A 26,607-nucleotide genomic window follows, 5' to 3' on the forward strand; every position below is an offset into this window, starting at 1 on the left:
CTTTGATAATTTCACTGTTTTGAATTTAAGCCCCTTACGTTGTTTCAGTGAAATACCAGCGTGCACAGAACTGGGTACCAACTTAATGACGTGACGTCGTAAATGACGTCACGTTGTATTATTATTTGGCGCGCTTTTCATTCAGTATTAGGTTAAATGTCTTTTTAAAACGTTTCTTTGCATGTAATAAAAAGAAAATTTGTATAGTTTAGTGTAAGATCGAAATATATTTCGCCTTGTGAACACCAAAAGTTCATATTTCACTCGTGGCTGCGCCACTCGTGAAATATACCTTTTGGTGCTCACTCGGTGAAATATATTCCGATCTTACACTGAACTAAACAAATATCCTCTATGTAAACAAGTAAACAAGTTGACTGTGAAATGATTCAAGTGGTTCTAAATGTTTATCGCTACTGATTTACAATTGTTGAATTTGAGAGAGTAAATTTTATGTTGCAACACTTTAAAAAAAAAAAAATTATACAATATACAGAATTGTTCTAGGACTGCTGCACTAGGGCTATAGTTGTAAGGGAGAAAATTCTGTCTTCTGATTAAATATAATATCTATCATAGATGGACACTACAGAGATTGCAATGAAATAAGTACAATTTTACAATTTGTATGTCACTAAATGTGAGATTTTGACATATTTGTGACTAATATTCCATCATAGTTTCAAAATACATATAACAAGGTAATAATAATCATAAATAGAATCTCATCTTATGTCAAGTAAAATGTCTAGTAAAAAAAATCAAGCACACCATAAAAAGCTAATGAAAACAAGTAACTTAAATTTTACCCTTTCTGTTAAGCACACAATGAAATACATAAAAAAAATAAAAAAATATTATAAACTTCAATTATCACCAAAATGTCACAGGTAAAATATTACTCCAAAGTAAAGCACTCAAGCATTAGCAACACATTTAGCAGAGAACAGATTACAGGGACACAACTCTGTCCAACCTGATTTAGCAGACGCGGTGGCAGGGCTGGGGGTAGACTGGTACCAGGAGGGATCACTGCTTCTTGTTAGAGTGGTCGAGATAGAAACTGATTTGCCAGTGTCACTGCCCCTAGTTTGTGGGGCAGAGCCACTGCCTTTAGTGAGTGGGGACATTGTTAAACTGCCCCTGGTGGGAGGGGTAGTAGTTACACTACCCCTCGTTGGCGGGGTCAAGGTTGAACGAGATTTACCATCCTGGTCTGTATCTGAAATATGTCCAATAACTTTGTTAGTTTTTGTTTGTTTTGATATTTTTTTCCTTTGAATCAATATATCATATAACCCTATTAGTCAGGGCCTTTGGTATTTGATTAATTTGGAATCAAATGTACCTTAAACGTATTTATTAAAAGGAGTTCAAACATCTAAATATCATCAAAAGTTTAATGTGTTTCTTGTTGCTTTACAAGAACAGAAGTTTGAATATCACCCATCGAATTCCTTTTTTGAAGAAGAAGAAGAAGAAAAAAAAGAAGAAATGTTTTCATGACTTAACAAAAGTATATGAATTAACATTATTATGCCAAGTAATTTGATTAACTATATATGTGAATGTTACTTATAGGTCATATCACTACTCCAGCAAAGTCCATCATGACTATTCCTGGAATTTGATATATCCAGTAATCACCTTGGTCATTTGCTAATTTTCTGACAGAAAAAATCTTATTTTTGAACAGATACAGAAGTGACATGACCATAATTCATTGTAAATTCCTATTTGCAAAAAATAGCTCCAATTCATAAGTGAAAAAAAAACCAAACAACATTTTCAAAATTGAGTGGGTAAAACAATCTAATCTATGTGAAAGGGAATACAACATCTATAAAACAACTGTTCTATACCCAGAAAGATTGCTATTTTCGGCAATTCAACTTGTACCATTCAATAATACATGTACAATTTCTTAGGAAAAAAGTTCTTTGATCCAATAGAAAATTGCATCTTGTATAACATTATGATTATGTTATTCTACTTTTCTAAACACTAGAGATTACAATTATGTATGAGGTAGACATAACTGTCACTTTATAATCTATTACCTTGCTAGATTTTTATTTTAACTTGTCCTGCATGAATTTGAAACTGTTAAATGTTAATGTATTGGGTTTTGATGTATCAATATGCTAAACATTATTTTGGTATGGCAAGTTATTTTTGCCATAAGCATTCACAAGGTTTAGAAATATAATAAATCATAAAAAATATATGCACTAAATGGACTAAAGTCAGTTATCAAGCCCCAGAAACAGAACAATGTTTAAACACAAGTTAGGTCTACCTCACCATCTACAATATACAGTTTCCAATAATAAACAAGTAGCTTAAATCTCTCTCGCAAACTGAGAAAAACTAAAATGATATCAAGACTCTAAATATGGTATATAACCAAATATAAATATAAAATAGTACAAAAAAAGAACTTGAAAAAAAGTAGTTAATAAATTCTAAAGGTTTCAATAGACAGGACTGATTTTGAGAATTTGGGTCTCTATAAGATGCTAGAGGCATTTTGTAGTACAAGTGGTATCTTGGTGTATTTTACCTATTTAAGGTATGCTGAATCCGATAAAGGTGGATACCAAACTGAAAAACTAGATCTTGACCATTGAAATGGCCATCTAAAATGACCACTAAAATGGCCGCCACATTTCTTTATCATAAATGGATGATATATCAAATAAAACTTTAATGAAAGGAAAAGCCTGAAATTTGTCACAAAGCATATTTAGGTAAAAACAAATAAGACACCAAAACAGAATTTAAAAAAAAGCCAATCCAATATGGCCGAAAAAAATCCAAGATGGCCGACATTTTCTTAAGGCCAATGTAGGAACCGCCAAATTCTTTATCATAAATGGATGATATATCAAATTAAACTTTAAAAGATAGGAAAAACCTGAAATTTGTCACAAAGCAAGTTAAGGTATAACAAATTAGACACCAAAACTGAATTAAAAAAAAACAATCCAATATGGCCGAAAAATCCAAGATGGCGGACATTTTTCTATAGGCCAATATAATAGAAATATAGAAGTAATATTTAAGATAGTACTGAACATGCTGAATATTTTAAGGCATTTAAACATAAGAGACTAGAATGTAAGAGATAAAATTTCTAGAAAGTCCCTACTCCTTTGAACCATCACTATATTTAGGGTTTACGAAGCGAACACTACACTCTTCCCTGCCCTATCTGCTAAATATATAGATACTTCATGTATTTTATCTGGCACTTTATGCATGCATATAGAGTGGCTACTCAGATTCCTACTTATATTTGCATAGCACTATATGCCAGTATTTCTTTTAACAAGGTTTTTAAACTTGACTAACCACCTGAGAAATTTCTAAAAAGTTTACTCTTACTCCTCAGAGCTGCCCAATTCAATTCACTTATTGCGATATTGAAATTCAGGAAAAATTAAGTAGGATGATTAATATTGTCATTAGAAATTTTAAACCAATAACACTTATATAACAGCTTAGATTTAAGTTTGCTTCACTAAAGGATTTCTTATTACTGTCAAACAACCCTATCCTCCCATGCATGCACTGGTTTCCAAGTCAGATGTCAGTGAATGAAGCCGGTGCTAGGGGGCGTGAGGGATGTTGCACTTATTCATTATCTCTCATGTACAGACTCAATCAAACTGAGTCTGCAATTCTTATGTAATTTTGTTGTGATTAATGCTTTCGAGGGATCACTTTGTTTCCAGAATTTCACCTAAATACACATCTACATATCCACAAGCTGAACTGCATGAACATCTAGAGGATTATATTTTGATCCCAGTTAAAATGCCCTATCCAGCAACTTACAAATTTTATTTATTGACCAATAAGCAAGAACATTAGGAAAAAGCTGGGTTACTATGATGTCAATAATTGGAGTTTGTTTTCATAATGACATTGTTATAAAGCCATAGGATTCAAGCTAAATAAGAGTACAATTATGAAAATTTTTAATTATTATAAATAACGAAATGGCATTGGATTTTTCAATGTTTAGCGTGAGCTTCATAATGGCCATGTCAAACAGTTCGTCAGAATGTTTGAATCTTATAACGGCCGACTTTTCTCGTTATGGACGTGTTTTTTTCATAATGGCTGAGTTTTCTATCCATAATGAAAATGCATCAGCTCTGAATTGCAAGTGCTAATGCGCCCAATATTGCACAGTTAATTAATAATGCATATTATAAAACTCATATTGAATCAAAAACCTCCGAACCCTTGGGCCAGACTAAGAAAAAAAGTTTTTAAGTTGGCAGCAACAATTATTGCCCTGTGACTTTGTCATTGAATGAGATGTCATGGTTATGACTTCAAATTCTGCTAAATGCTCGTTTTATTTTCATCACAAGAAACCCTATACCACGCAATTTATGAATAATTAACATTAAAAAAGACATTATATTATGCAAACGGTTTGGCTTTCTTTTTTTTAATAACAGTTACTTGTACTTGAAGCTTGCTCAAAGTAGGTTACGACAAAGTGTTCTACTGTGATGTCAGCCAAACAGATTAACTACAACATGCACATCCAGGCTAAAATTGCCATTGACCTTCGAACAATAGAAAGTTATCAGAAGTTATCATAATTATTCATGAAAAATTAATGTTATTCTGTCAATCCCTGCAGAAAAGTTAGAGTAATTTATTGTAACTGTTGTAAAAGAATAAGAAATAATTGTGTCTTAATCACTTACTTTTTAAAGTAATTTGCCCAAGGTATGATTGTGGCTAACTACAACCCATAAGATGTAAAATTTGAGTAATTTGTTTCTAAATGTTGTGACCCACTAAATCACTGGGTGTACTTATATAATTTTCTGCTTTTCTTGCAGTTATCCTTACTCCCAACATTACTAAATAGTCAGAGGTTGAGCCACTCTTAAACTACTCTTCCCCCACCATTACTCATGGGAAATAGCCTTTCCTATAGGTACCATAACCACCACTATCGCTAAACCTAAGTCTCCAAGATACTCAGCATCAACGGCAACATATAGAGCGAGCTTCCCATATAAAAGTTGTAGGAGAGTGATCAGAAGACTGGTATGACCGTATGATTGCTTATCAGTTCTTACCACCACTACTCCATCACTACTCCCTAACCACCATACATTTTCTGCATTTACCCCCCAAAAATATAGACAAATAGTCCTGTCGGTATTTACTGACCGATGAGATGGCTTCATTGATTGTGTTGGGATCACTAATGTTAATTTTAAGCCACCCGTAATAGAATAACTTGTCCTAATATACTTGTTTTAAAACAAGCCACGCTTATAAATGCTAACAATTTTCTCAGCTCAAGCATATAACCTGTTTGCAGAAACTTCAAATATTCACAAGGTTCTCAATTGCGTTTTAGCTCATTCTTATGGGATTTAAAAATGAAAGTGTTACATTTGCGTTTGCTATTGAATAACCAAAGCTCATGCAAGTTACCGACAGCTTTGACCAAACTAGGTTTAAAGTCAAATGAGCTCATAGCCTTAGTATTTTACAGTGGAATCCATAAAATCCTTAAATCAAAAAGAATGTCTCCTATTAGTAATCTCCAACCCTAATTTTCTTACAAGTCACTGGTTTACATTACCTTACCTAGATGTTTTGTTATTGTTGCTGCTCCTGGATGGCGACATATATAATTAACAAGATTCAACCATTTCTCCCCATAAGCCATTCAAAATGCATACTTTAATGCCACATGATAACAAATTGAAAGACAAAAAAAAAACTCGAAAATGGACCCCTACTGTGCTCGCAAACCGCCATATTTTTGTCATGTTTTCTTTATACTGAAGTTTATAGAATTAAACTACTTTCTTCATATGCAAACCTTGAACCCAGTGTGTGGGCTTCTACTAGGTAAACAATATATGGAATATTTCTATTAAGAGAAGAAACATAAGCTCTTTTGTTCAGAAATGATGTTTTTTTAACGATTTGTTTTTTCGAAAACCCAACTGAATGGCGTTTCTAGTGTTTTTTGAAATGTTTATAATTGAATTTATTTCAATCTGCCCTTTAATCGTTTTTATTTTTAAGACCGACAAAGCCTTTATCAAATTTTTGAGTAGTAAACAAAATCAGAAAACAACATATTGAAAGACTAAACATAACTTAACCAAACCAATGTTTCAGACTGTGACAAATACTGGCATGTGTACATATAACGAATGGGCACTCAATTCATGAGTGTGATGTAATATTTACATATAAAACAATATTGAGAGCTTTATTGCATAACACAGTACAGTTCTTTCAAAGCTTTAGTATAAAATTTATTCAGTAAATTCATAAATATGATAAAAGTATAATAACGAAATGTAGTTTGAGCTTACATGATAATAATAATCATGCTTTGCGAAATAAAAATATATATGACCTTTATGACCTTGTTTTTGAGTGATTTTTACGTGTTAACCTGATATATTACTAGAAATATGTTATTAATAAATTTAATAATTGTATAAACTTAGAGAATATTGAATAATCATTCGATTTTGACAAGAATAATTTATTGCATCATATTGTATCATAGTTTTAATGACCTATTTTAGTATTTTTAAGCGGCCATTTTGAATTGACCTTTTGAAGGTCAAGGTCAATTTTATTTTTTTGGTATCCACCCTCATCGTCTTCAGCATACCCGTATTAGGTTAAAACACTCAAGATATTACTTGTACTATAAATTGCCTCTAGCATTCATATTTTCTTAAAACCAGTCCTGTCTACAATGCAAACTTTATTTTCACATGTTAAACAAACTGGTAAAGTGAAATATTGTCCAACACCTTGAAAAAGTCAACTATGTCAAATTTGAAGGAGAAACAAAATTTTATCCTGTGTAAATAATACTAATGTATAATTACATGTATGTAATAAATATTTGTACGACTCATTACATATAGAACTAAACAGAACTAATCCCAGACAATTTGTAAAGAAAGTAAATTGAAAATAGTTAAATTGTATTGCTTTAAAAGAAAATCATTACATGTATGTTAACTCTCTTAATATTATTGAAATGTAACTTTATTATAAATAACTGTATGCATCCATATGTATGTTTGTTGACTGTGTTTCCATTTTCACAAAAATCAAGGCTATTTACTAAATGATGAATGTAGTTTTTTAGTCTCCATATGAAATCACTGTTTTGCGTATGATGAATATGAACAGCAATAAATGAGGGTGAATAAGACACCATTACGGCATATATTATAAGATTCTTACACTGACTGCCGTACAGACTGGAATATCTAACTTGAGGGTAACTGTTTATGGCGGTAATGAGGCTCTGACCAATTTCTGCCGTAAAAAGATACCCGAGAGCAAGATATTCCAGTCTGTGATATGACAACTGGTGTTTGATTCTTTTTCTTGCACATTACAAATTAATGATATTACGAAAAGAAATTACGAAACTAATATTTTCATTAAGCATTCTTTTCTTATGGTAGCGAATGAATATAGAACTTCATTCACCATGGCACAATGACATCATCCTAAGATTGCAATTAATTCATAAAAGAGCATGGGAATAATGTCATTTAAAACAAGCAACTTGTCTTACATGAGGAGTGTTAGACAGGTTTTTCTATCACCTGTAAATAGTAGATATTCCTGTCGGATGTGCAAGAATGAAATCATTCTTGACCTTAAAAAAAATTCTTCAGTTCTGTGAAAACAAGTGATTGTGAGAAAAAATATTCTTTCTAAATTGACCGTGAATCAAAATCTTGAAAATTATTCTAAAAATGAACATTTTCAATACTATGATTGTAAAAATTCTAAGAATTGAAGAGTTGTGTGAAGGAGGTAAGAAATATCTAAAAGATTATAAATAAGTTTATAAAATCTAAATTTGACATGTTACAAGTAAAAATGTAAATCTGGCTTGAACTCTAAAATATATGATTACCCGGGAACTGAAGTAAACCTGTAAACCAGAATGTATCATTTATTATAACATAAAAGACCTGAAAAAGTTTTGTGCTTGATTACTTAGTCTATATTACTTTAACAGTAATGTAAATCCCATTTTTTTTACATTTAAAATATCTAAAAAATGGATGATGCCCTTCCATATCCAATCAAAACCATGTGTAGCTATCCCCGTACTATCCCAGAAACTGACAACTTCTCCACATAGTGGTGGTCAGCAAAATAAAACTGTTTTACTGACATCAATATTGAGATCATGTACCAACAAGAGCTGTCACAGGAGACAGAGAAGCTCGACTAATAAAATACAGGATGCAGTAAGGAGGACAAAACTATGAAAGAAAAATCAATTATGTATAATTATGTATTAAGTTATAGTAAAAAAATAACATTTCGATGCCTTGGTGCGAAAGGGTTGTAACTCAATATTTTGAAATTATTCAGGGGAGACAAAAAACTTATTTATTCTTTTACATTCTTATAAATTCTTCTATAATTTTGCTTTTTGGCTTTAATTCAATTACTGATATATAATTGATTGGCAAGGTTATTTTATTTTGTCAGCATAAAGAGATAATTGATAAAGTTTCAGTTACAACCCTTTCGCACCAAAAAAATCAAAAATTTCAAAAAATGATTTGGTGCGAAATGGTTGTAACTTAATTTTTGCTTTAAATTCTGATAAATGTAATGGGTCAAATGGAAAGATCCAAGCTTAGTTGTGTTAAGTATGTACTAATTTAACATATTGCCTGGATATTTCAGTGAAAAACCTTCAAATTATATGTTTTTAAAATATAATTTCAGTCAAATGACTTTTTTTTAAAGAAATTCACTTTATATATTTTTTGTTTTCTATGTGACACAAAGTTCAGATTGTCAAACCCATCATAAGTACCAAATATGCATTAACATTGTAAGTTTTTGCAAGAATCAAAGGTAAATTTTTCGCAATTCAAAATGTGAACTTACATAATGACAAAACCATCTAAGACACATTTATTTTTGTTAATATATAAGCCTTTTGAAAATGAGAATACTCTTATTCTATTTTCCACCTATTCTATACATAGGCTTTTCTTAATTTGAAAACTTAGATAATTCCTAGGATGTGCTTTTGTGTACAAATTCTATATATTTAAGCATTATCCAGGTGCTGGATCTTCTTTACTGTTAAGCCAAAAGTATGAGAAAGATGATAAATATTATAGATGTTCTAAGCTTCTAAGCTCATGCTATTCTTACAACTCTTCACAGTCCCAAATTTCATTGTTTATAAATCAGTCCAGCTTGAATCAGTCAGTAATTAAATGAGAAAAAAAATAAGGCCTGCAAATAATACCAATTACAAAATGCAATCCCCTGTGACCCCAATAAAATTCACAGGTGTGCACACAAACGCACATACAGCTGAGGAAGTGATTAATATCTTTATGAATGATTTTAAATAGCAGATAGAATATATCTGATAATTTACTTTTATCTAACAGAAAACAAAGGGTCAATAACATATTTTACTTAATATTTTAACATGACCCGCATTTTTCCCTATTGAACATAGAAGAACCGAAAGTGTGCGTTATTATGCAATAAAATCACTGTTTGACATTCTATATTAAGACATGTGACGTAGTCATTATACACGCAAAGTAACCACTAAAAATGTGACGTGCTGAAAATGAGTATGAAAACAAATCAGGCGCAATTTAGATAAATATAAGGTACGGCAGCATTAAAATTTTATTTGTTGATGTAGTGTTAGAATCAAAATAATATATATGCAAATCGCTTGGAATCACTTGATAAAAATCACTGTTTGTTGAATGTGCATCATTATATCACTCGGGCTATGCCCTCGTAATTCCACACATCCGACTCCAAACTGTGATTTTATTGAAACACATTCCCAGTCATCCAAGAAAAATGTACTAAATGTTTAAGCATCTGAATATGACTTTTCTATATTTATATTAGCCGGTGCTAGGGGGCGTGGACGGTAACTTGCACTTTCCAGTACCGTCCATGAACAGGCTCAATCAAACCAAGCCTGCAACATTTTCAATTTTGTTGTGTTGGACTTTCTTTAGGGATTCTGTTTTTCTCTATTTTCTACTGTCATCTCCTTCCCTGTCTCTTTCCCTGTCGTCACAATATGTACAAGTAAAATGGTTTCCTGCGGGGATCATTTTTTAATGATGTAAAGATATTTCTTTTAACTATTTCCAACATTGTTTGGGGGGATAAATAAACATTTTACCAGGAATAAAGTTGACAATAATCGATCAATATAGAAGAAGGTCTTTGGAAACCGGGGACCGTTGAAGACCTGAGACCGGAGAAGGTCGAACAGAAAACAATAAAATGACTTAATACCATTTACTGAATAATTACGAACAAAATAAATAAAGTAAACACACAAGTTTACGCAGAAAATATGTCTATTTAGTATGGCAGATGCCACTACAAATATTTTTTGTAGATTTTCAGTAAAACAATTTATTGTTTGTAAAATTTGAGATAGATATTAAAGAAACATTGATAATTTTCAAACACATCATTCAAGTTTTTCCACCTTAAACGGTAAAATAATTATAGAAAATAAGAAATATCACGTAATAGTTTTAATGTTGTTAATTAGGTGTAATTTGGACTAATCCGTAACGTACCGGCAAACGGTATTTAGCTATGTTTTCGAAAAGGTAAATTAACCAATCGTGTACGGTTTACAGGTCACATGCTCCTCCATGTACCGAAAACAGGTCACGTGCTCCTCCATGCCTCAAAAGTTAAACGCGTACCAATACCCTGCGGTCTTCAGACCGCAGGGAAAAAAACAGAAAAAATGAACCAGTTAACAAGCAAGCTCCAGACTGACAGTGAGTTAAAGCATTGTGCATTTATTGGTATGCAATTTAACTCTGACATGTTTTCAAAAGTCTCCAAACTATGATACAATCATAATATATTGTATGACAATTGTTTATAAAAAATTTATTTTGAGTTACAGTAATTTCATTTTCGTAAAACCAAAATAGGTCCTTTACTTTTTCATGCTATTTTGCAAACATTGCAACATTATACCAATAACATTTTTTATGTTGAGTAAAAATCACTATAATAGTTCTGTTAGTCAAATATAGCAATGTACTATGATATTGTTTCTTTTACAAGCATTGGAATTGATTTATGTTTGAAATATGTGTAAGTTATTCAAATTCTTGTATTATGTCTGAATGAAAGCTTAACAATTATGTAAATAACATGGAATCAGAAGCTGAGACTGTTTATAAACTTGTCAATTAGTTTGAAAGAAATAATCTACTAAATATTTCACAGAATATGATATAAGATATTGAGATACAACTGTTTTGCACTGGGATTTATTCAAAATATTATCAAAATGTTGGTGCGAAACAGTTGTAACTTAAGTTACAACCGTTTCGCACCAACAAAATATGACTGTTTGAGTTACAACCTTTGGACAAATATACTTTTTTGGTAGTTTAATTTTAGCTTTCAAGTTTAATATTTTTACAACATGTGTGTATATTGCTCCTACATTGAAAAACACCATAAAACCATTTTCGGTGAAATTATGAGTTACAACCCTTTCGCACCAAGGCATCGATTTGTTAACATAAATCCCAAGATCAAGGGGAATAATTCTAGAAATAGTCACACTAGAGTTATGAACCTTGTCACACATGTGTGTAATGATAACAGGGTTCGTACAGACATCCAGTATCAAAATTCAAGGACTTTTTAAGCATTTTTTAAGCATGTTTTTCCATTTTTCAAGCACAATTTGTTGGGTGTCTATCCTACACAATGTTTAACCAGTATTAATTTATAAGTCATTTTTTGTTGAAAACACATTTTCTGGCTAGAGTACACTTAAACAGTTCCTATAGAATAACAAGAAGGATACTGAACTGCCACCCTGTTTTATGGCCCCCTATTAAAACCCTAACTTCAATATATCACGCTCTTTTGTAGGTTTTCCGTTTCTTTTAAATATAAATACTATAACATGATAATATGTTCTATGAATATATCTACATTAGTAAATTGTCTTACAAAAATAATGTCAATATTCATTGAATGGTTAAGTAAAAATCATTAGCACTATACAAAATTGCAGTGAGTGGGGTATTGCGATGATCTTGCGATGAGGGCTACAAATCAGAATCTGGCTAAATTCTGTGTTGAAACCTTGGAACACAACATAAGCATTATAGAGGGGTTGAAGTGAAGTTCAAATTAAGTGCAATTTGTGTCTGTTACATTGAGCAAACATTGATTTTGGTACTGAACAAGATCTTTTTTTATTGGTAACTGTTGATTTTTACTGACACTTTTCTGTCATTCAATCATTTTCAAGCACATTTGTAGTGAATTTAAGCACTTTATAAGCACTTTTCAAGAGAATAATCAAATTCAAGGACTTTTAAGCACTTTTTATCATTTTTAAGCACTTTTTAAGAAAGGGACTGAAATTTAAGCACTTTTTAAGACTGTACGAACCCTGGATAAGAAATATATATTTGAAGTTTGAAGTAGATACCTTAAAAAGTAAAGAAGTTATAATATTTCTTAAAGAAAATCCAAAGTTCAAAGAAAGATAAATCTGTAAATATTGCTTCAAGAGTTATGATCATTGTCACATAAAATGTAATTGATGATAAGGAATAAGTATTTGAAGTTTGAGGTAGATACCTTTAAAACTTAAAAAGTTATAGTAAAAAATAACATTTTTCTAGGATAAAAATCTAAGTTTATGGGGAGATAATTCTTGCAATATAGGTGCTAGAGTTATGAACTATGTCACATAAGATGTGGATGATGATAATGTACATATATTTGAAGTATGGAGTTGATCCCTTTAGAAATAAATAAGTAACAGTAAAAAATAATATTTTTTAAGGAAAATTCTAAGTTCAAGGGGAGATAAATCTGAAAATATTGGTGCTAGAGTTATGAACCTTGTCACATAAGATAGTGATTACGATAAGGTACATAAGGTTGATCCCTTAAGAAATAAAGAAGTAACCGTAAAAAACAGCATTTTTTTAGGAAAATTCTAAGTTCAAGGGGAGATAATTTTGAAAATATTGGTGCTAGAGTTATGAACCTTGTCACATAAGATGTGGTTGATGATAATGAACATATATTTGATACCTTAAGAAATGACAAAAATATAGTGAAAAATATTTTACTGCACCAAAACTTTAATCTGAAATCTGGACGCGGACACCGACGCCGGGGCGAGTAGGACAGCTCTCCATATACTTCGTATAGTCGAGCTTAAAACAAGAACCTTTGTAACACTTACACTGTCAAGTATTGGGTTTAATAGGCAAACTTTAAACTTAATCAATCAATACGATATTTTCAAAACTGATGAAAAGTTAAAAGATTTATGAAAATATTTTCAATAACCATGAGATGTATAACAATTTGCCATAAATTATTGACTTTTATTATAAGTTAGCATGGTATACATGTAGTATCGTGCAGTTGAGGTGTATATATATCATGCATGTGTCAAGTTGTAATATTATACAGGAAGACAAATCAACAATCAACTTACCAGGCTTGTCTTCCATGTTCTCTTCACCAGCTGAAATAAAAAATGTGAAAAAATGTGAAAATGGCAAAAAATGTGAATGCTACAAAAAAGAAGTTTACAACACTTGTTTCCTATCTATTATGCTTTAACACTGTTACACATTAAAGGGACTTCACTGAGGTTTTTTGACATGATGGGACTGAAAATAAAATTTTCTGATAAATGTACCATTTGATGTAGGCTTAGACCACTAATCTTTGTGCAAAATTTCAGATCATTCATGCACTTTGTTTTTCCAGAATAATTTGTCAAGTTGTAAAAAATGACCAAAATGAAAAACGCTTAAATGCTTTTTACTCAAATCGGGCTAAGAAAAACATAAAAATACAATTTTAATTTATTTCAACTTATATTTCTTAACTATCTTTGCATATATTTCTGTTTAAAGAGCCCCAGCTCATTTATGTAAGAAATTCAAATGTTATGTTTTAGGCTATTTAACCTCAGTGGAGTCCCTTTAACAGATTATATATATATATAATGTGAATAATATTCTTAATTAAGTTATTCAGTCAAATTTCATTCTTTAAGTTTATAGTAAACATGAAATCAGAATACTTTAGTTATACTTACATCATTTTCTGTAACCGGCTGTTTATTTATTGTAAAGAAGTTTAAAAATAAAATTTTATTAATTTCTCATTGCCCATTGAAAAACCAAGGCAAAACATGATAGTAAAAATTATCTTGAAATGCATATAAATTAAATTATAACAAAAACTTACTTGCTCCGCTTGACCTTGACATGACCCTTTCCATGATTTCCTGTATTTTACGATCTGCTTCTGACTGCCTGTAAAACACATAATTAATGTACTGATATGACCCAATTATATTACAAATACAAACTTAACACAAGTTCTTCTGCTCTAATATGCCTTTATTCTGTTTTGCTGACCTCATACCTTATAAAACATATAAAAAAAACTTCCTGTCAAAAATGTTAGCAAAAATGTACAATATGAACTTGAACTATTTGTACCACAAAAAATGTATCTTTCAATATGCCCAAAATATCAATTTTAAATGCAAAATAAATAAGTTTTATAATTCATAGCTCTTAATAAAGAGGTGTTTTCATTCATATGCATGTAAATTCTTTAGTTTTTAGTTAACATTACTAGTTTCACTTTCAATGACATACATCATATATAGCTACATATATCTATCTATACAAAATAATACCGTAATACTCTATTCTACATAAACACAATATAAGGGATGTAAATATACATGCAGTTTATAGGAAGAACTGTTAAACAAAACACAATAGTGTAACACACATTTTGTCATAGTATTTACAAATAATAGAAATCATATTATTTCCAGAACCGTGCTTTCAATTTATTTGTTAAATTAACCAAACTTTTTTTTTACAATATATCAGGACAACTAAAACTTATTGACCACTGTGCAAATTAAAACATTCATATTAATTGTTCTCTATTACTCTGTTCAATGGAAGTTCACTTCTGTATTATAACCTATTGTTAGCTCCATGTTCATTATATCACAAGAAACCTGAATGTAAATCACAGTCCAATTATGATTACATACCCACACATAAAACACTAAAGTGATTGTAACTGGGCTTTAAACTTAATTACTTAAAGAACTTCAAGCTCTTGTGAATGTGTGTAACTTTACTAGTTGCCAAGAACAACAACATTGTTGTCAACGGTTTAAATTCAATCATGAAAATCACCAACTGTGATTTTTGTTCATGTCGAGTATTTTAATATCCTATGTTAGCTTTATTTGCTTAACAAACAGACATACAGACAAACAGAGGGTCCCTTTCCAATAATGGTGTCATTAGTTTGAACAAAGCTCACAGTGAACAATTCATCTTTTTCTCAAAAAGAATCTGTCTTATAAAATTACTACAAATATAACAGATTTGCTACTCTACTAAAATCTTTTAGACAAATAAAACTGTACATCTAGCAAATAATATCTCTTTTTCTAAGTTCTCTGGCTAGTGTTGCTTTAAAAGTAAACAATGGGACACTCTTTATGCTTGAATTTTATAAATATAAGAATATAGTTTAAATTAGTTTTGAGTAAAATCTGCACACTTAAATAATAAACAGTGACCTATATCAATATGAATAAAGATAACTCCTTAATGAAACTTCACTGTAGTTTTCTATTATATACCAGACAGAAGAGAAGAGTATGACCTCAATATGAGTGGTCTCTTAATGCAGGTTAAATATGAATTATAAAATAATTGATAAAAAAAGAAAAGTTTTTTTTAGATAGTCTTTGCAGATATTTATTTTCAAATAATTTTTACATGCATTCCTGCCAATTAAACCTTTGAGAGTAACGAAATATCAATCACTGTTTCTGATTTTGTTTCATAGGAAAGGACTTAACAACTATTCAATTACACACACTAAACTAGACAATATACATACAAATATTTTTGATTTTCTTACTATATATGATATTCTCTCTAAAGAAAACCTCCTGTCTGTGCTTAAGTTGTCAAAGTGTCTGATCATTTTGTACAAGCAGACAAAACACATTCTAGACTTTTTGAATCATAACAAAAAAGAAACAAAATGATCTATAATAAGCTTTCAAGGTGGTATCAAAATTAAGTTTCAAATGTTTCATACAATTTTCTCAGACAATATCATCCAACAGAATGCATTTTGTCTACTTGAATGAAATAGTCAATGGCTGATGATGGGTGGGTGGGGTAAAGTTTCACAAATGGGACATTATACAAAGTTGGTGGGTGGTATATTAATCTGTGAATCCAAAACTATAACTGGTCATGATAAAATTAATTAAATCATGCAAGGGAAACAATTTGTGTATGTTTACTTACTGTTGTACACTGTAAATAAAGACATTATATTAAATACAAAGATGTTTCACATCAAATTTCAAGTCAATATTCTTTTATTCTAATACAACCCATACACTAAAAATCAAATAGCTTTAGTAGAAATCTATTACAAATCATCTTTATTCATTTATTTAAAAGTATAAAGCTACAAATAACAAAATACAATATACAAAACATAACAACCTATATATTGACCATAAACATATTAAATTATTAATACAATGATGATTGTATTAAGACCCTTATCATATTGGTACCAAGTGTTACTGTATCTTTGTACCAGCACTACAGTGCATGGCCAACCTGCACATTTATGCAGTCACAATTTTGGTAGCTTAATTTTGAAGTTTGATATTGAAATCCCTTTAACTTTGAATAGACTGTTTCAAATTCAAAGCAGATTTAACCCATTATACAAATTCAGCATGTAAATGGTTAAACTTATCAAATTTGAGTAAATGTTTTTATTTATAAGAAATTCACTAAGAGAAGAGTTACACACTTAAAAGCTCAAAAAAAGATTTCACATACTGTCCTGTTCTGGACTGACTCCTTAAAGAAGCAATAATTTCATCAACAGTTCTCTCTGCCCTTTGTGCTCCATCTTTCCCGTCTTCATCTTTCTTTCCTTTACCCTTATCTCCTACATTGTACAAATAATTTGTTTTTATTACATGCTTTTCGGTGGTTTATAGAAATATATCAGTGATATAAAACTGGTAATTTCACTGTTTGAAACAGTGAAATTACCACTTTGATAATTTCACTGTTTTGAATTTAAGCCCCTTACGTTGTTTCAGTAATATACCAGCGTACGTTGTTTCAGTATTATACCAGCGTGCACAGTACTGCAGACATTTTCACAAAAACTCTTACGACAATTTTTTGTCGTAAGAGAAATCTTACGATAAATCTCCTTTTCACAAAAAGTCTTAAGAAAATCTTAAGTGCAAAATCTGTCGTAACTTTACGATAGGTCTTTCCCGTTCGTAAGTGTAATTTTTTCTCTCTTAAGGGTAAAATATCATGTATCTCTTACCTAAACTGAATAAAAATAAACAAAAAGTTGAAGGACAACTAAATATAAAGCAAACAGTATGCTATAAATAACACAAATTGAGGTATAATTATTTTTCAACATATACATTTGTGACGTCATAACTTGATGACGTCACGATGGAGAGGGTTATGAATAGTTTAAAATAATGTGAACTCCATACTGTAGACTAGTATTATTGAAAACTTATAATATAGGGTTAACGCACGTTTTTCCGTGTTATAACGTCTGCAGAGTCCCGAGGAACGGTTGGTGCCCGAGCCCGGTAGGGCGAGGGCTCCAACAGTTCCGAGGGACTCTGAAGACTTTATAACACGAAATAAACGTGCGTTGACGCTATTATAGCATAAAATTTTAAAACAGATTCATGATGTATATTATATACAAAACACAAACATTAAATCCTTGTGCTTGAACGGTATTTATCCAACTCTACATGTTTTACGTATGCGTTTTATTTTTTCCGGGGCCAACAAATTTGGAACCGAACGAAATTTCGAATTTTAATTGATTTAACAAAGCTTAACTTTTGAGATATATTAACTTAAGAAAAAACATAACATAACTCTACCCAAGACAAAACAGGCGCCTCAGAAATTCCTAGAATGATAACAGATTGGCGGTAGAAAAAAGATCAGTGACATCAGATTCAATTTCAGAATCGTTTTTTTTTTCAAGCACGCAAGTTTAAATAAAAATCAGGCATAAAACATTCTCTCAAAGAAACATACAGAACATCAATATAAACATCAATAAAACAACGTTTTCTCATATTCATTTTGTGCTTTCTAGTTTTGTAAGTTAATCGGGGGATCAAACTGAATGACAGATTCTATTTGTTTACATTGACAACTGTCCGTTTCTTAGAAAGGGCGACAACTAAGATTAGCGGCGATGTCTATACGCCGTATTGCCGGCATAATTACTTGAATGCTGCTCGCCGTTTATGCGACTGAGGCCCTCAATGATTCCAATATAACAAGAGCGCATGATATATCAACTCTGGCAGAGGCCAAATCGTCATTTTTTGTTTGTTTACTGGGCCCTGTATGTATTGCGCATATGTAAAACCGTGTTATAACAAGAGCGCGTGACTATGTTAACGCATGGTTTTGGTCCCGTTATAACATGGGCAAAAGAGGGAAAAATAGACGATTTTATGCTATAATTTGTACAATTGGTGAGTTTGATTTCATTGCCAGCATGTACTAGTGTTACCTTTTTATTTATTAATAACATAGTAGTCCTTCTTTCTGAATCTTTTATATATATATAATTATCTTTAATCAAGATATAAATTATATTAGTTTGAATCATTTTTTTGTTCTTATTGAAATTTGATTGTGTTCAATACATATTTCAAGCTCTTTATTACTTGATTTTAAAACCGGAATCAAATATAGAGCATGCACATCACTATCAAATGAATGTTGCTAGGGATGTTTTTGTCGTAAGATTTATCGTAAGTGAATTTTTATCTTAAGATAAAATTTTAACTTACGAGTGGCTTTGTGAAAATGACTTAAGATTTAACTTACGATTATTGTAAGTGAAAAACTTAAGATAAATCGTAAGATTTTTTGTGAAAATGTCTGCAGGGTATCAACTTAATGACGTGATGTCGTAAATGACGTCACGTTGTATTATTATTTGGAGCGCTTTTCATTCGTATAAGGTTTAATGTCTCATTAAAACGTTTTTTTGCATGTAATAAAAAGAAAATTTGTTTACTTTAGTGTAAGATTGAAATATATTTCACCTTGTGAACACCAAAAGTTCATATTTCACTCGTGGCTGCGCCACTCGTGAAATATACCTTTTGGTGCTCACTCGGTGAAATATATTTCGATCTTACACTGAACTAAACAAATATCCTCTATATATCTCAGAAATCAAAATATATAGAGGATACTGAATGAGTGTTAGTGTAATACTGAATTTATTGAACTCATTGAATAAAATCATATTTTGCTCCCCAGAGGCTAGCATAATATTATTTGATTCAACGAGTGCAATAAATTAAGTAATGAACTTATACAAATTCAATATTCTATTGATCACATACCAAAAATAAAAACCGTATAGAAGTGATAAAGAAACATTTTTCATTGATGCGCCTATAGTATAACGTAACATTTAGCGCGTCTTAACATATGTTTAATGCAAATGACGTCACATCAAAATATGTGCATAGCCGTGCAACACCATTTTTACAGAATTGAAAAATCGACTTGGGTATGTGATATACATGTATATAACACATTGTCAACCCTTAACTTTGTTACCATATGTTGAGTTTACATATCAGATATCAACACAATGTATATTCAAAACAATAGTCCATTCTGAAAATAATTTCTCTTTACAGCTCTTTTCCCATTGAGACTTTTAATCTAGAGAATCAGTCAAAAAAGGCATAGCTGACATGAAAATGTTTAAAAATTCCTTTCTCTATATATTTGACTATGAAATGACTAGTACAAGATTTAGAATAAAGGTAAGAGATCCTGTACTGTCATTTATATGTTTACATGAATGAATACCTTTCATTTTCTTGACATCTTTCTTCACCTCACGTTTCCGTGGAGATCTTTTCATTTTATGCACCGGTTCAGCACCAGGTGTTGCTATTTTCCTGGCTTCCTCTAACATATCATGCACAGATTTTGCCTACATAAAATATGATAAAAAATAATCATACTTAATAAATATAAAAAACTCTTTCTAAATTAAATAGTCATATCATTCAAGAGCTTCAATGCACTCAAACTTGCAGATAAAATTTACATTGCAAACAAATTTTGATTTTTTATAAGAAATGCTAAGATCTTTGAAAACTATACAATTTCATTATTAAGAGTAATGTACATACAGTAATTCACTTTATGATTTTTCATACTTTCATACAAGTTTACAGATACAGTAGTAGTGTATTTCACAAGAGAACTGAACTTACTGCCTCTGACATTGCCCCACTTTTCCTTCCATCCTCCCCTGCTGTTGGGATTTGCACTTCCTTCTGTTCCTGTGTTCCCATGGCAGTTTGAACATTCTCTAAATCACCATCTATATCCTCAATGGCTGTATCATATTTACCATAAACTTCTTTACCAGGTAATAAAATCTCCCCACTCTTCAACGAGGAGGCAACACTTCTTGAACTCCTTCCTGTACACAGATAAACAACAAATCTGGTTATGTTCAGACTTATAAAACACCAATATTAGGTCAAAAAATACTTTATACTTGGAAAGGTGGGTGCAAACAACTCTGCACTTCTTCATGAATGGTTTATGCTAAAGAATAAAACTTGGTAGAAATACCTGGCGGCTAAACAGAACATATCCTTGCAAAAATTACTTACACAATACAGAAATGAACCTAACTAATATAATTGCGTCAGTACTTGTACAACTTTACTAGGGTGAAACACTGTGTTGGTAGAGTGTAACAATGTAACAGTATTTCATTTAAATATATAAACCTAAAATATAAATGAAACAATAAAGGTATTGAATTACAAAACAAATTGTCAAATAATTCAATTAATATTTATTTCAATATACATTTTATGTTGACAAATTTAAATAAAATACATTTTTAACTCGAGATATAATAAAACCAGGCTTTCTGTGACCATTTAACAGACTTAAATATATAAATACTTAAGTGTGCCTCTCTGTGCATTATTTCAGGCACAAATGGGCATTTGAGTAGAACCACCAACATTCAATTAGCTAGCTGGATAGCATCCTCACATGAAAGAATCAAAAGTCCTTGATGGGTTTCCAACCTATTGTAGTTAGGGGCAAGTGGAATTAGTAGATTGAAGTAAACCACCTTAATCACTAGACCACAAACACCCAATATGTATGCTACTACTAAGTTTACCTCTTCTATATTTCTTCTTCAGGGTGGCAGGATGGGGTTTCATTGGTGGCCTCACAGCTAGCGATACTTTAATAGATGTCCCCTCAGAGCCAATGATGGCTGGTTTCTTTTTTGGTGTCTCCGGTCTGTCAGGTTCAAACTCTAGACGAGTATCTGGTCTGTCAGTTAGTTCTGCTTCCATCTCAAGTTCATCTGGGGTACCAGGAGTTTCTGCTCTTTCATCTGTCACCTGATTAGCCTTAAAATATAAGAGGTTATTCTAGGCACATTTAACATATACATATATATACAAATACTTCAGATATAACTGTTAGAACAAACACTTCATTAACTCTGATCTTGCGGAAAATAAAAAAAATGGCCTTGTCGCACTTAATTTTACAATTTTCCATGTTTAAATGCTAAAATGCTCAACATGTTTTGAAAACTGCAGAGACAAGAAATCTGTATTGGTACAAACATTTGTTTATATCACTATTTAGAGAACTTACAAAAGTTTGTTGTATAAAAATGAAAAAAATCTCAAGAATGATCTGACATATCTGACCATTTTTCTTTTGTAAAAAGAAAAAAATAAAATCTGTAGACTACTGAATAAAATCTCTAGACAACTGAAACTTGCAGTTTCTGCCAGTAAGCAAATGTTTACCTCTTGTATTTCATGTAATTCAGCATCCCTCCAATGGGCTACAGGTTGTCCCTCCATAATCACTTTCAAATTAGATATCTCAGTACTGTGTGCAAAAATATGATATCATAAACATTAGAGCTCAGCGAGAAAAGAAACAAAGCAAAACTATCATAACACAAAGAAATTCCTGATTAAGTGAAATATAATATAATATTGTAGCAGTAATGGAATTCAAATATCAACAGTGAGGCTTCTAATTGCACAATAAAGTTAAAAACTCAATAAAAACAGTCACATGTACTTAAGTTAAGTGTACAAAATTGTAGAAACTTAGTATTTAATAAAGCAGTTAAAAAGGAACCTGTCCAAACTGTTATATTATTAAATGTTATTCTTTAGATTTGACAAAATATTTGAGACAAGATGATATAACTACCTTTTCCTGATAGGTAACACACCAACAGTGGAAATCTTTACCCTCTGCATTTCTATAAAATATCAAATGAAACAATTATCACAGATCAGACTTCAAAAAATGAGCCGCATCACGACAAAACCAACATAATGGGTTTGCAACCAGCATGGATCCAGACCAGCCTGCGCATCCGCGCAGTCTGATCAAGATCCATGCTGTTCGCTATCAGTTTCTCTGCTTGTTATAGGGTTGGTAAGCGAACAGCATGAATCCTGATCAGACTGCGCGGATGCGCAGGCTGGTCTGGATCCATGCTGGTCGCAAACGCACTATGTTTGTTTTGTCGTGACACGGCTCAAATAAATACCATGTAAGAAAATAACAAATACAAAGTACCTTTTTAAAACAGAATTGGAAACACGTAATTTTGGTCCAAGCTGATTTCTGCACAATTGGATAGTTTAGAGAATTACATAAATGAAATTCAACATAAAACTGGAATTTAACTATCTTAATGTGAATAAGTCATGATCTCAAATTGAAAATATTATGAACTGATTCAAACTACTTGATATTTTTTTTTAAATGTAGGAAATATTGAAATATTTATGACATAAGAGTGCATGATCTGTAAAAACTTTAAAAGGTGAAGAGCTCAAACGAAAATAAAGAAAACCTTCAGTGTTGACTGTATTTTCTCTAGCGTATGGAAATGTTCTGATTTTGTCATCGCTAAACTCTTTCGGCATACCAAACTTGTCAAGTGGATTATATGGAGGAATGTTTGGAATCAGCATAAACTGGGGTGCCTGTAGGTACAAATATAAATGTAAATAGAACAGTGAAGTTATATATGATTTAAGACATACATTTACTTTAGCCAAGTAGGAAATAAATAAATCTCAACAAGTCAATGGTCATTACAATCATACTAAAAAATTCTTGAAATGGATAAGAATATATATTAATTTGTTTTGTATAAAAGTCTTGTTATAATATGAATATAGTCATACTTCACAGCCTGTATGTGAAAAATCTAATTCTGTGTCAATAATGAAGCAAAGATAATGAATATTTTGCAGACATGTTGATTTGTATGACTGATAAAGGGTTAATTTTCCAAACAAACATCTCTTCACTTTAGGGTTATGGAAAAGACTCAATTTTGCTGTTCTTATCAACTTGTTAAAATCCTATATTTATCTACTGACCTTTGGTTTGAGTTTGAGAAGTTCATCATGAAACACTGGTTGCAGCTTCATCTTCTGTCTTAAACGTCTAGGAGCAAATGCCGGCTGTAACCTCCTATAATACAATTACAATATTTGTTGTTTCAAATGAAAAAAACAACAACAACAACATTACAATGAAATCACAAACACAAATAAGTGTAATAGAAACAAATGTTTAAAAACCAAATCATACATTTCTTAAAAGAACTCCAAAAGCTGAAAAACATCAAATTTGAGAATCTTACAAAGATCAGCTAGTTCAGCCAGGTACTTTAAACAGAAAGATTTGTAAAAAGATAGTTAAGAAATATACTCAGAAATAAACTGAAAATCCTATTTTCATGCTTATCTTAGCCTAATTTGTGTGAAAGTGCAACACTCATCAATTTTGGGTCTTTTTTTTTTAATTAGAATAGTAATTCTGGAAAAACACAGAGAGTAAATGATCTGAAATTTTTCACACAATTTATTGGTCTGGACCTTCATGAAATGGAACATTAATCTAAAAAAATTATTTCCTGTCCCGTCATGTAGAAAAAAACTTGGAGACTCTTTAAACTTTTAAAATCTTACCTTGATGTAAATTCTTCATTATCAATAGGTCTAAGTTGTTCCAATTCTTTTTTAATTATGATTTCATCCAGTGATTTTTTGGCCATATCATCAAGCTCATGGCGCAAAGCTATTTCAACCATACGGTTTGTACCATAGCGAAATGTCCTCCTCTCATCTCGAATACTTGGATACAACTCCTTAATGCCCATTTCTAGTGATGATTCTAAAAGTATTTTGTGTTAATGATCAGATATTAATCAGTTTATGTGTGTTAATTACCCTTATACTTTTACTATATAGCCGTATTAATTAAGCATAAACAGTTTGACCCATTAAACAGACTGTTTTCTCCTACTGTCAGTAGCTAACATGGACAGATTTAAACTGTTAAATTCAGAATCTTCTAAAAATCATAAGGCACTGTGTTTTTTTACACATTAATAATGTTGGCATTAATTTTTGGACGAAATAACTAATATCTGGAATTCAATCTCTGAAATCGAGAACCAGGATAAGGGTCAAAGTAGGGTAAAAATATTGTGATTTTTTTATCCTATCACAATATCACATGCAAAATATATCTTGATTCCTATTAAGTTAAATTTTCTGGACTATTTACTATATCACATAATCTGAAAAGTAACAAAGTGAAGTCTTTGTGTATGAATGCGACATACAAAAGCACAAAAATCATAATTATTTATCTATGACAAACAAAACATACTAAGTCATCAAAATATTACATTGTCGCGAATTCTAATGATAATAAATAAAGACTTTAATTCTATTCGATGCACAGAGTGAAAATGACTAAAAACCCGCTGACTTTTGACTGAGGAATAGAAAAGAATATGTCCCTTTTACTTACGGACACAGATCTTAATGTAAACCTTAGTGTAAACGTATGTACTCTATCTCAATTTTAGATAAACAAAAAATTGACAACCGCCGCCATATTGTTTGGTACGAGTTGCTGGGGCGAAAAATTGTACTTACACAAAATTCTTTTTTTTATTGCTTGGTCTCATCAGTTATTATTTTAACCTAATAACTATGAATTTATATATAGACACATTAACCATTGAAATGACTTGTACTTTTATATAAACATTGCTTGCTAATTTTAATCATTTAATCAATGAATTATATCCTTGATATGTACTGTACATGTATTTTATTAATTTAGATATTTATTTTCTATTTTTGGAATGTTTTACCATGAATATTTCCTTCACATCCACTGTCATAACAATGCTTTATCCACAACTCAATAATATCAGCCAGGATATAGATGAATACTTATATAATTATGATTAAGATTTTGTTATTAAAATTTGTGAAACTAATTAATGGCTTTCTGAGTTTGCTTGTGACCCTTTCATAAATGTACATGTGTATATTTAAAGTTTCAAATACCTGTATATTTGAAGTTTCAAATACATTTAGGGTGCATGGCACATCTGTGGCTGAGTGGTTTAGGTTGTTGACTCCAAACCACTTGGCCCTCACTTCTGTGAGTTTGAAACCCAACAGATCAAATGCTATACTATACAGCTAGGTTACAGAATGTTGGTGGTTCTACTCAGGAGCCTGTTTATGCTTGAAATAATGCATGGAAGGGTACATGAGGTCTTCTTCATGCAGGAAATCTGGAATGTTGCCATATTAGAATATTTTCATGAAACATGGATTATAAGATATATGGAGGTTATGCACATTTTTTTTTCATGTGTTGAGATTTGTGGTGGCTATATGGCAATAAGTGGGTAAAAATACTCAAAACTGGATCCTGTCAAAAAGTACAATCTTTTTGTGACCCACATACATTACAAGTGAAAAAAAAATGCACGTGATTTTACCTTGTTCTAATTTTGCAAATTGTTTGCTATGGGAATGCATACAAATCTTGTGTTTGTATTTTACATATTCCTTCTCAGTGCTGTAGTACCATTTGTTGATATCTGCAATTATTTCTAGCTATCTGAGACCTCTTCAAATGTAAATATCCAAGATAACTATTTATAAAATAAAAACAAGGAATATAAAAGCAATGATATATCTGGCAAAACTAAATAGTTAGTCTTAAGTCAAAATGAATACCCTTTTTAAAAATTGGTGTTTGGGCAATGCCCAGGGTATCTTTGCCAGACTGTGGTAGTTCTCGTTAATGTATTATTAATAGATCTAGCAGCTCTTTAGAGGAGCCAGCCAACTTTATTTAAACAAACTTGAAGCAGACAGTAACCTATCATCCTCTGCTGGACAGGAGGAAAAGATATAAAATGATCATAATCCATTGAACAATTCACAGCACTAACCCAAATAGTACAAAGTTGTTATATGAGAGCTATTCA

At 31.1% G+C, this 26,607-nt stretch overlaps 1 protein-coding gene across 5 annotated transcripts in view; it reads right to left on the reverse strand.

Annotated features, from left to right (window-relative positions):
- Nucleotides 1-25,242, reverse strand: part of LOC132748578 (uncharacterized) — a 70,031-nt gene extending 44,789 nt beyond the window's left edge. For 3 of the 5 annotated variants that reach the window (XM_060738189.1, XM_060738187.1, XM_060738185.1), the window contains exons 1-14: nt 25,122-25,242; nt 24,272-24,476; nt 23,678-23,771; nt 23,143-23,275; nt 22,488-22,539; nt 22,070-22,154; nt 21,421-21,658; nt 20,486-20,697; nt 20,073-20,199; nt 17,004-17,115; nt 14,335-14,402; nt 13,571-13,600; nt 7,958-7,975; nt 1,208-1,222 (exon numbers count right to left, since the gene is read on the reverse strand). In XM_060738189.1, the coding sequence (XP_060594172.1) occupies nt 1,208-1,222; nt 7,958-7,975; nt 13,571-13,600; nt 14,335-14,402; nt 17,004-17,115; nt 20,073-20,199; nt 20,486-20,697; nt 21,421-21,658; nt 22,070-22,154; nt 22,488-22,539; nt 23,143-23,275; nt 23,678-23,771; nt 24,272-24,462 (1,375 nt within the window). In that variant the 5' untranslated portion in view covers nt 24,463-24,476; nt 25,122-25,242. The remainder of the gene's footprint in view (nt 1-1,207; nt 1,223-7,957; nt 7,976-13,570; nt 13,601-14,334; nt 14,403-17,003; nt 17,116-20,072; nt 20,200-20,485; nt 20,698-21,420; nt 21,659-22,069; nt 22,155-22,487; nt 22,540-23,142; nt 23,276-23,677; nt 23,772-24,271; nt 24,477-25,121) is intronic. The other 2 variants (XM_060738186.1, XM_060738188.1) reach the window with 2 other exon arrangements.
- Between the last annotated feature and the right edge of the window lie 1,365 nt (nt 25,243-26,607).

This window comes from Ruditapes philippinarum, unplaced genomic scaffold (assembly GCF_026571515.1).
Source record: "Ruditapes philippinarum isolate M1 unplaced genomic scaffold, ASM2657151v2 ctg1019_1_1_1_1, whole genome shotgun sequence".
Classification (NCBI taxonomy): domain Eukaryota; kingdom Metazoa; phylum Mollusca; class Bivalvia; order Venerida; family Veneridae; genus Ruditapes; species Ruditapes philippinarum.